The 11799-nt window shown below is 33.7% G+C and overlaps 2 protein-coding genes across 5 annotated transcripts in view; both read left to right on the forward strand.

Moving 5' to 3' along the window:
* The first annotated feature begins 2224 nt into the window (after positions 1 to 2224).
* On the forward strand, positions 2225 to 4463 carry LOC105454947 (ragulator complex protein LAMTOR1). The gene is made up of 5 exons (XM_011697932.1): positions 2225 to 2558; positions 2852 to 2928; positions 3535 to 3624; positions 3806 to 4004; positions 4114 to 4463. The coding sequence occupies exons 1-5, from the start codon at positions 2490 to 2492 to the stop codon at positions 4201 to 4203; spliced, it is 525 nt and encodes a 174-aa protein (XP_011696234.1). The 5' UTR covers positions 2225 to 2489; the 3' UTR covers positions 4204 to 4463.
* Positions 4464 to 7100: 2637 nt separating this feature from the next.
* LOC105454948 (nuclear transcription factor Y subunit alpha) overlaps positions 7101 to 11799 on the forward strand; it is a 7243-nt gene continuing 2544 nt past the window's right edge. Inside the window, exons 1-3 of one of the 4 annotated variants that reach the window (XM_011697933.1) lie at positions 7101 to 7247; positions 8046 to 8358; positions 8506 to 8642. In XM_011697933.1, the coding sequence (XP_011696235.1) occupies positions 8067 to 8358; positions 8506 to 8642 (429 nt within the window). In that variant the 5' untranslated portion in view covers positions 7101 to 7247; positions 8046 to 8066. The other 3 variants (XM_011697936.1, XM_011697934.1, XM_011697935.1) reach the window with 3 other exon arrangements.

The raw sequence follows: 11799 nt of genomic DNA on the forward strand, positions 1-11799 counted from the left end.
GGTAGCAGCCTCTGCAGCAGTATCTGACACTTGGCAATAGAATTCCTTCAAAATTAATTTTTATTTTTACCATTTTTCTCAAAAATGGTACTGTATTGTTTTGTGGAAGGTTGCGAGTCGAAGAAATACTGCAAAAAAGGTGAAATACATGACTCCAACCTGCAGTTTTACGGGTAAGTTTTTTTTATAATTATACTTTATAATCTACACATTGTATTTAAATTGTATAAAAACACAACGCATTATTATAGTTATAATAAAGCTTTCCATGAAAATAGATTAAAAAATAAATAAGATATGTACATATACTTATTCAAAGTATACAATCATTCATACTAAAATGACAATATTTCAAGGACAAAAAAAATTTATACCTATATACATTAATTATTCTTTATATTTTGGTACAATATTTATTAATAACCACCCAATCTAATTCTTACATCTTTCTAATATCCTTTAAATTTCCCGCAATTTGCCACGCGGGGCTTAAGCCAACTTCATGTTGGATACATAACCTTATGGGTGAGAGGGGTGGGACGGGGCAACTAGCGGTCCATGATTATATAGTCAAAGGTTTATACTCACCGTATCCATATATTCCTACGTCAATGGTTACAGCCAAAAGGCCGTCATGTCCGCTCTCGGATCCTCTCTGGTCTGTCGAATGATCGACGCATGCGCAGAGAAGACGAATATTACTCGTCTACCTTTCTCTGCCGCACACATCTTGAACACAGTTTTCGAGCCAACATTCCCCTTCCATGTTTATATACTCAAAGCCTTTTACATTCGGGACCATGGACCTAAGAATACATGGACGGAGCCTTTTACGATGGGACGTTGATAAGTGAAGGGGGAGCACCATAGGTAGAACTATTACCCTGACGTCGGCTAATTCCGTGCTGGTTCGGTTCATTCCGTGAGCTCGGAAGTGTCGGTGTATGTGGAGGTTACACAAACGCAGTTCTGTGGAAGCGTCTTTCTCTCTGCACGCGTCGAACATAACCGAAATGTACCGAAGTCAGGGAAGTGACCACGTAACCAGGCGTGATCCCCCTCACTTCGATTATCAAAACCCCTCTCGCCTATCTAACCAGCAAATGCTCCGTCCTTGTATTCCTACGTCCATGTTCGGGACCGTCAGAATCCCCGTACACTAGTGCCATAACATCCATTTTTTAAATGAGTACTACGTAGCTACATCCATTTTTGGATATTGTTGATAAAATTATAACGTAAAAAATGGATGTGATTCGAGTCTGTGCTACATCCATAAATAAAATGTGTGCATTTTCGTGCTACCAGAGTTGGCAGGAGTGAGAGGTACGGTCAAAAGATCCATCTACAATGAGAGTAGTAACACAGTATAACCAGTAGGTCCACTCAGCGAAAAACTGAGTCTTCGCGCAGGTATCGCCGCGCAACTTTTGTTTTGAGTTGGATCCAATGAAATGTAAGATGATAGAAACGTACATACATATGTGCAGACAATTTNTAAGCAAATACATCAGAAATTTCTTTAATGATCACTCCTACGAATAATTGTTACTAATGAAACGTTTTATTTGATTCACACATTGAATTTTATTGATTTCTGTATCGAATCCATATTATTACTTATCTGTTTTATTACTTGTGAGGCACTTTTCTCAATTTGATCCTGAATTTAACATGGTGGATGCTCACGTGATCTGGAAAAGGAGATCAAAGGCGCCGATACGAAGTGGACCTACTGGTTATACTGTGGTAGTAAATCGTAAGCCGTTAGAAGCTAACCAATCACAATCGATTATTCTTCTCATATTCGACTGTGACTGGTTAATTTCTTACGGCTTACGATTTACTACTCTCATTGTAGATGGACCTAGACCTTTGACTATTATAGGCTGCGTTCCTCTTGGCGCTTACAGCGCTTATAAGCATCATTTGTCTTTGTTTAATATTTGATAAACAACAAGGATGAAATGATTTTGTGAGCGCTGTAAGCAGCTGTAAGCGCTAAACGGAACGCAGCCATAGTCAAAGGGTCAAACAACGTATCTCTCACTCTTGCTAGTAGCACAGTTTCCTGGTAGCACGAAAACGTATACATTTTATTTATGGATGTAGCACAGACTCGAATCACATCCATTTTCAACATTATAATTTTATCGACAATGTCAGAAAATGGATGTAACTACATAGTACCCATTTAAAAAATGGATGTAATGACGCTAGTGCACGGATTATGGGAAAAAGGCCGACATGGCTGCTCTCAGATTCTTCTATGCTGCAAATAATTGCGTACATCTTACTGGATCAGCTTTTATTTATGGAGTTATGATTGTGTATGTCATATTGTCATGTATGTGTCGGATGTATCCGTAGGCGTAGAATGGTAGAATCGTGCGGCGACACGACACAGCTGATTCACTCGATTATTTACCGGAACAAAAAATGAACAACCGTTTGTAATAACGGATGTACCTTGTTAATTGAGAAAGTTCATGTTGGAGGGATTCCGTTCAAACATGGGATGCTGTTATAGTTTCTGCAAAGAGGACAACGGACCGCAGGTAAAATAACCGCGAAAAAAAGCTTTTTCGCGCTGATATTTTTACTTTTATCACCGATGCTATATGCGCGGTAATCCTTGAAGAATTATCGCAATTAACACGCCTACTTGGCAGCAGTGATTACGTCTGAGGGATTAATCTCATATATTATATATATATATATATATATATATAGATACATTTGTGTTGAAATAATAAAGAAGATAATGATAAAAAATAACAAATAAAAAATAAATAATTTGGATTACGTTATTTTAAATATCTGTTAAAATATCAATGCTTTTTACTTGTAGAGTGGAGAAGCAAACGAAAGAACACATTTGTTGGTAGATCCTGTCAGTAATAATACAAACATACCGAGAGTACACAGGTGAGTTGTTTCACATGTTTATCAAGCATAGACATTTTGGGTTTTTACTTTCAAATACTTTGAGCTCTTAAGGCTCTTATTTACTCACTACTTTAAAACTCATTATTTTAGATTATGATGTCAGAAACGAGAAAATACACATTAAAAATGCTTGCAAAATATATTAAAATAAAAATGTTTCTATGAAACATTATTTATAATTGATTAAACTAATAACTGGAAACTAATACTGGAAACTCCTTTTACCTTGTTAATTAATAAATAACTATATATTTGGAAATAAATTATGCTTAACCGAAAGCAAAATAAGCTATGTTTACATAGCTATCATAACTATTAAATTAATAATATAGTTATAGAAATAAATGATTTAATTCTTCCTTGAGGAACCAAAAGATTCCATACATTTTGTAAATCTATTTTATTGACTGTAAATGTTTTATTGAAAAATCTTTTTATCTGAATATATTTTTCAAGAAATTTTATTGTATGTTTTCTTGTTTTTGATACTATACTCTGTCAGATAATGTCAGATGATGAGTGAACATGAGTTAAGTGAACTGATCAACTTTAAGTAAGATCAAATCATCTTTGCTTTTTTTTCAGTGATGATTATGTTAACCAATATGCAAGTTCTGTGCCTAAGAAAACAGATGAGCAGAGTGCATTGAATAGGATTTTACATGAAACTGCAGCGTGAGTGGATTTTATCTTCTACTTGGTTTAACTCTTTAATTTTTTTATGTTTATATTATTAATTTTCTTTAAAAGATATATGACTGTCTACAAGAATTTTATTTATAACAATCTCATCTTTTGTTAAGACAAATTACCTTAAAAATTGTAAGCTAATAATTCTATGGTTTAATTCTTACAGCAATGTCATAGATGTTGGTGCGTTGGACACACATAATCTAGAACAGCATGAATACATGGACAGATCTCGTGCGTATTCAAAGAGAATAGAATCAGGTCGAATTAAATTTCCTGAGGCTGCATCTTGTCTACTTAAGGATATACCTGCTCCAGAACGAATATTGGCAGCCGATCCGCTCGCTACTGAAGATCAAGAATTGGTAACTACTTATGAAACTACTTTTCTTCATCTGACTTACATTTATCGTTATGAAAGTACTAAATATTCGCTGACAATGGAAATTACTACATGAATCAAATGTATTTCAGATTACAGAAATGCTCAACAAGGCTGTGACAGCATTAGGCGATGTAAAAGTCGAACACAAGGAGGATTTGGTGGTTCCGTTTCTATCGTGATTGTTAAATTTCTCAAATTAATTTATAATTTCATTTCATTTGACTGGAACCCTGACATCATACGGTATTAAAAGAGGATATATTTGTCAGAAATAAATCGACCTAAGTCCGAATTACAACTCTAGCTTATTATGCTAAGACGAAGGATCGATTTTAATATGTAATGTATTATACAGAATGTTAAATTACTACTACTGTTTATGCTTGCTACGTACCAATAGCTTTAAGATTATTGAATATAGATATACATTTTTCTTTTATTTTTTATTTTGAAGTTTAAAATTAAGATGTGCGGCATAATCTTTTGCACATATCTATGTAAAATTTTTATGTTAAAAATTAATTTGTAATATTCTATTGATAAACGCGCGCGCACACGCCCACACGCGCGCGCGCACACACACACACACACACACACACACACACATACACACACACACACACACATTTGTATACATACATATAAAATATCATTACCGCATGTGGAAAATCGCATATATTTTGGCCAATTTTGAATCTGTTGTTTTTCTATAAAAATATTGAGGAGGATTATCATTTTTCGTGACTGGCCTCTCTTTTACATCATATCTTTAATAATGTATGATATTAGATTTTAAATAAAAATTCTATGAAAATAAAATTTATTCAAAATGAACTGATAAATATAATTTCGCTATTTATTTGTACCTTCCCGAGAAAAAGTTCCACATATAATTATGTATAATTATATGCAAAATATGTCCATATGTTTCTTTCCTTTGTAAAATTATTCTTTAATACAAAATTGATAATAATTAGGAAACATAAAAAAATAATTAAAAGAATAATTTTTACATTGTTTTTTTACAAAAAATCAAGTTTGAAGAAATGAGAAAAATTGTTCATATAAAATTATATATGTATTTTTAATTACTTATATATGATTATATATGAGCAATTTGTTTCATTTCTTCAAACTTGATTTTTTATCAAAAAAACGTTAAAATTATTCTTTTAATTATTTTTTGTTTCCTTATTATTATCAATTTTGTATGAAAGAATAATTTTACAAAGGAAAGAAACATATATAGACATATTTCGCATATAATTATATATAATTATATGTGGAACTTTTTTCCCGGGTTTTAAAATTTAATTCATAAAATAATTTCTATTTTCAGTTGCTAATTATTATATTTCAACTATAAGTGTCTGTATGTTTTTTTTTAGAAAAAGAAAAATCGATTCTAAAATGACCAAAGAATGTTTATGCAATAATAGCAGAACACTATATATCTTTAGAAAAATATAAAAAATGCAATTTTATCATTGTTCAATATAAAATCTTATTGTATATATTGATGATTTTCTTCTTATAATTGTTTTAATATTGTAAAGAAAAATGACGCAAAATTTATTACCTTCAAAAATTATCTAAAAGGAAACTTGAAAGGATTTAGAATAATTATATCATCTCTCTCAAATCATAAAAGGCTTTGTGATGTAATTTATAATTATTTATAAATAATGAAAAACTTTCTATTTTACAATGACAAATGTGACAAATATTAACTAATATTTACAATTATACATGTAATATTAGATATACAGTTAACGTTCCTAAATTTTCAGAATTTTTTAACTCTAATCGTATAGTTCAAGATTTTTTAAATTACATCTAAATTAAATCATAAGGTGATTTTATCGCTCAACGCCAACTCGATAGTGTGACGTTGTCACATAAACGTCACACAATCGCATATGTACAGTCTATGCGAAATGTTTTTGTTGAATTATTAAATTCAACATTTAGTAGATTAACTTTCGACTGGGACTTGTTCGATAAAACCACCTTAAAGAAAATCTTATGTTGTATAGGCACACATGTGTGTGTGTGTGTGTGTGTGTGTTTAAACAGGCAAGAATTTCCCTGTAATGTTTTCTCATTGAGAAAAATTCGATAGTTAGGAATAGTTCAAATAGAAAATAAAATTGAACAAAACCTGTATTTGTTATAAGCAGAAATCTTTATTTTCTTTCATAATACATTGCTTAAGTTTACTTTACTATTTTCCTAAATTCAAAATTAAAGTATCCTACTATATTTTCAGATCCGCGAATTTAAGATTCAAAGTTGAAATTGAGTATTGAAAATTAATTCTGAGCAATATCGAAAAATAAAATTGTATGTTGATCAATATTGTCGATATTGTATAATGGATTGACAAACAACGATTTAGCAGAAAGAAACAAAAGAAAAGAATATCTCTTTATCCTTTATAATACAAGTCGAACCTCGATAACTCGAATCTCAAGGGAAGAGAAAAATCCTTTGAGTTGTAGAGTTTTCGACTTATCGAAATTCGAGTAAAAGAGGATTAAAATATGACAATTCGACTTACGGCGGCTTTATTTGAGACTTTATAATTTTCCGATTATAATACGGCTTACAAAGGAAAAAAATCAATATTTGACAATGGATTATTTATTGCAAACATATAATAAATGCAATCATAAAATAAATACCAGGCTATTATTCATGGTTACACATAGCTTTTACTTCGAATTATAGTGGCAGCGACAATAGAAGCTCGACTTATAGAGGTCTAATTACTTTCAATTAGAATTGCAGAGATAAAAAATAACATCTAAATGTCTGACAAATAATTCGAGTTAAGGTAGGTTTTATTTCGATTTATAGAAGTTTTCCGCAGTGGAGCGGAAGGGAATGAACAAAATTTTCGTCTTACAGAGATTTTCGAGTTATAGAGGTTCGAGTTATCGAGGTTCGACTGTACGAACCCTTGAAAAATCGGGCAAAATTGAGCGTAAAGATGATCAAAGTTTATTTTGAACTGCGCGCCTCGAGGGAGGGGGATGAGACGCGTAACTCGATTGGCCGTCCGCGTAGAGGCGCGGAGGGGCATCGACCGGTCTTGGATCGCGGACCGTCAGTTCACATCGTTCAGTACCACCAATACACAAGGAGTTGAGGACGGTCTTTCGCCGACCATTGGTCCTCAATTCGCCGACCAATTGGGAAAGTGCCCACGAAAATATCCAATGTAAGTTCACAAATTATCAAACATCAACCCGATACGCAGCATGGTCGCGCGCCCACGTTCGCGATTAACCCCGTTCTCGCGGTTGCGTCCCGCGGCGTCTCTTTGCGCGAGCCGTCGCCTTCACCGACGCCAGAAAAGCCATTGCCATCCGGCCATGTTTGCCGAGACGATATCATGTTCTCTTCCCACACACACGGATGTCCGATGGCGATCGACTCGGTTTCCTGTTCGGATTGCCGCGGTCGCGAGTACGTATCGCAAATGTATATGTATCGGCGGCCGCGTATCTCCCGGCTGAGAAACGTAATATCGCGAAAAATGGCGCGAATCAACGATATCTACGAGGCACCCGCGTCCCCGCTTTCACGCGTCGACGACGCGCTTCGCACGCTCGCATGTCGCGAGGTCTCGTCTCGCCTCGCCTCGCTCGTCCGCTCACGAAACATGGCCTCGAACCTCGATATATCGTACGCATCGCATCCCGCGCGCGCGATCCACGCACGTGGTCCGGTTCATCCACGCAACTTGTCCGCCACCGCCGTCGCCCCCACCGACACGTCGGCAAGCAGTGTTAGCCGTTAACGCCGCATCACCTACATTTCTGGCCTGTTCTAAACTGCCTCGTAAATTCCGCGCGTTGTTAACCTATACTAATAGACAGTGGCGATGCAAATTGAATGGCGGTACAATACAACCGGTATATGCATTGTATCAATGATATCTGGCGGTATTTACTTTTGATATGTCTTGTTTAAGTCACGTTTCACTAAGAAAATCTATATTTTTTCTTCATTGTAGTAAAGATAGTGATAATTTGCCATGGAGCAACTGAGCGAAGGACAGGCGGTTGTGGTTGGCAGTACCGGTGGTGCTGTACAAGTTGTTCAGATGGGTCAGGGTGGACAAACTATGATGCTTCCACAAGCGATACAAGTAGCAGCGCCCAACGGACAGATTCAAGTCGTTCCAGTTTCGAGTCTTACTAGCACTGGCCAACAGATAGTTATTCAGCAGCCACAGACACCACAAATCATTCAAACTCCTGACGGGCAGACATATATCTATCAACCTGTGCAATTGGAAGGTCAAGTGCAGCAAGCACAACCAACAGGTAAGTGAAAATTGTATCTAATTTTATATATATCTTTATGTAATTTTTTCTTTTAATTAAGATTGGAAAACGTCAACACGATACAAAGCAGACCTTTCATAATATTCTAAAGTGAAGAATCTTACAATTTTTTTCTTTTATTTACAGTGATAAATCTCAATGGAAATCTCATGCAAATTGCGGGTACAACATCACAGACTGCAACTACTGCAGCTACTACAACCCCTGTACAACCTCTGGGTAGTCCTACATCGTCAGTGTCACAAGGAGGGAACGTTGTTATGGTAATTGATAGAAAAATTGTTTTATTCGTACAGGGTGTCTGATAATTACACTCTGACAAATTTAAACTTTCTTTTTTAGACTATAAACCAGACCAAGTAGTTCTTATAAATTTTTTTGTTAGTGAAAATAAATTCATAAGTAAAATTATCATGTTAAAGAAAATTGAATTTAAAGGTGCTAAAAATATTTTTGAAAATTTTTAAGCTAAAATATCTAAAAAAAAGTGATGTCAATTCTTAAAATGGATTTATTTTTTACGCCAAAGATCTATAAAAGTCATCTATTGGTTGCTTTATGCAAAATGTTAGTTATAGATAAATTAAAAGGAGCTTAAATTTGTAAATAAATATAATTTTTTATAAAGTGATAATGGTTCGCTTATGCAATTTTAATGGAATAACAAATAGGATCGTGGAAAGATAATGCAATAATGCATAATAGAATGTTTATATGTATTATTTTATAGAATTTACAATAGTGCTATTAGTTTTATTCAAATCAAATTTTTTGTACATTATTTAAACGATGATTGTTTAAACAATTTATATTTGACAATTTTGATCTCTTTATAATCGGCCATCCCAGAATCATTATGTAGAATCATTATTTGAATTGCATAAGCAGTCCATTACTGTTCACAAAGAATTATGTGTATACACTATACATATTTAATTCGGGTCAATTCTAAGCAGAATTGTAAGGCTCGTAAGTTGTTCTTGTAAAATTTGTAAGAACTTATGACTGGAATTGCAATTCTATGCGTATCACAAGATGTATAATTATTCGTAAATGTCTATGATTTCTCGTAAATCTTATGGCTAGCAAGAAGTTGTCTGTAATAATATTGCATAAAGTTATAAGCATTTAGTCAAAAATTCTTATAAGTTTTACGAGAATAAATGAGGAGCCTTACGATTCTATTTAGAATTGATTCATAAGTTTCTTTTAATTTATTTATTAACTACTGTTTATTTATAATTATACTACTATTTATTTATTTATATTTTGCGTAAAGCAATCAATATAATAGATAATGTTTAGATTTTTTGACGTAGAAAATTAATTTGTGCTGAGGATTGTCTTATCACATTTTTAAGGTTTTTAACTCAATAATAGAAAAAAGTCTTTTGGGACACCTTAAGTACAAATTTCTCAAAAAATGTGATGTTATTTTATTGATAGATTTATTTTTAACAACAAAAAATTTCGAAAAAATAACTTTGGTCTGATTTGTGGTCTAAAATTCTTGTCTTCTTTTCTTTTATGGGACCTACCTTCAGGCGAGAATGATTCGGCCTAAATATCCTGATCACGTGGTGAGATACTAACACGTCGCGAAGATTCTAGAATACTGAATCACTCGGCGCCCGGGACGTCCACTTCAGTCCGTGGCTCGCGCGCGAATTCCTAAAATTTGTGTCGAACAATGTTATTGACACCAATTGAGACAATCTTGGATAAGACAGATTAGTGTCGGTTCACAATGAAGAGAATAATCGATTGTAATTGGTCAATATCTTACAGCGTAAGGCTTAAAGTCCTTATTGTGGATCGACACTTAAGGTCCATCTACAATGAGAGTAGTAAGTCTTAAGTCGTAAGAAATTGACCAATCATAGTCGATTATTCTATATCTATATTATCTCATTCTCATATTCGAATGAGATTGGTCAATTTCTTACGGTTTACAATTTATTACTCTCATTGTAGATGGACCTTAAGTCCCGAAACACAATAGGTGTAGTAAGCCGTAAGAAATTGACCAATCGTAACCGATTATTCTCTTCACATTCGAGTGCAATTGGTCAATTTCTTACGGCTTAAGGCTTACTACATCTATTGTGTTTCGGGACTTAGGAGATGCTGGCACGGCAGCTAATAATGAGTTTGCATGAAGTCGACAAAACAGACTTCAATTTCAAACTAAAAATATTGATAATAATGGTATCTTTAATATCGATTTCGACCGATCTGCATCAGTCTGCACCAGTGTGCACTGTGCCACCAGTGTACAGTGTAAAGCTGGTGCAAATGAGTACAGTGCAATTACACCAATTGGCCCCGACTAATTTGTGAGAGCCACTTTGTAGTTTGTGTACAAATATGCACTTATGCGGCATACAATCAATTTCTTAAAATATTCTGTCTTATTCAGCGCGTACATTTGTTTTTATCCAATATATTGCAGCACCACTTTTTACAAAATCCGGCACTTGTTGCTAGACACAGTAGATACTCTGTTTACGATTCTGTATCCCAAGTAACAATGTTTTTTTAAATATTTTTAAAATATTTAATAGTATAATGTTAAATAAATGTTTAAAAAACATAAGATATATAGCTAAGATATCTTAGCTATATATCTTAGCTATGCATACGTATTACTAACTATGCATACATATTGCAAATTGCAGTTGAGGGGATGTCTTTTTTTCTATGCTTTCAATCGTGGTTCAAAAGGCTTTGTATTATTCGTTTATTCAATCTGCACAGTACACTCATTTTGTATTATAAGCTACAGAACTTTTAAACTAAGGAACCTGTTTACGTCAGGTGAGAGCTGTACGAATCGAAAAAAAAAGTAATTTTTTAACTCATAATATTAATTTGAATATAAGAATAATTTGAAGACCGCGTATGTGGATGACAACAAATAAATTCGAGAGCACTTTCTACGGTCACAGCTGGATCTTGGTGCATAATAAATTTTATATGAATTTTTAAATTCATTTTTCAGCTATTTAAACTGCGCCGAAGTTCGAATCAATTTCGGACTTGCAATGCAATCATTAACTCGAATAGTGAGATCACAATTTATTTTCAATTCTTAATAAATCGATGCTTATAAGCATTTTAAAATACAGTAAAGAACTTATTGCGAATATTTCCTCATCCAGTTTATAAGCATCGTTTATTAAGAGGGTATTCTAGTGTGAACGTCCGTTTTAAAGGTGATTTTTGAGAATTAATTTTATAAACGGTTAAACCTATAGATGTAATGTTTTTTTTTACATTTATACGTATTTTGAAGTAACATCTCAAATTTTTTAATGCTTTTTATTGAGAATTACACACGGCACAAATGGACGCGCAGATCATGTTTTGAAATTCCTCTTCTATCGGGCGTAGTGATTGCGGCCGTCTTCGTCATCTCAA

Source organism: Wasmannia auropunctata, unplaced genomic scaffold, assembly GCF_000956235.1.
Source record: "Wasmannia auropunctata unplaced genomic scaffold, wasmannia.A_1.0 LD335968.1, whole genome shotgun sequence".
In the NCBI taxonomy this organism is placed as follows: Eukaryota; Metazoa; Arthropoda; class Insecta; order Hymenoptera; family Formicidae; genus Wasmannia; species Wasmannia auropunctata.

Bases quoted from the DNA above. Each gene is read 5' to 3' on its own strand.
- LOC105454947 (XM_011697932.1), top strand. From the start codon at position 2,490: ATGTTGGAGGGATTCCGTTCAAACATGGGATGCTGTTATAGTTTCTGC. The intron at 2,559-2,851 runs GTAAAATAACCG...TTTTACTTGTAG, and splicing joins AAGAGGACAACGGACCGCAG to AGTGGAGAAGCAAACGAAAG. The intron at 2,929-3,534 runs GTGAGTTGTTTC...CTTTTTTTTCAG, and splicing joins AACATACCGAGAGTACACAG to TGATGATTATGTTAACCAAT.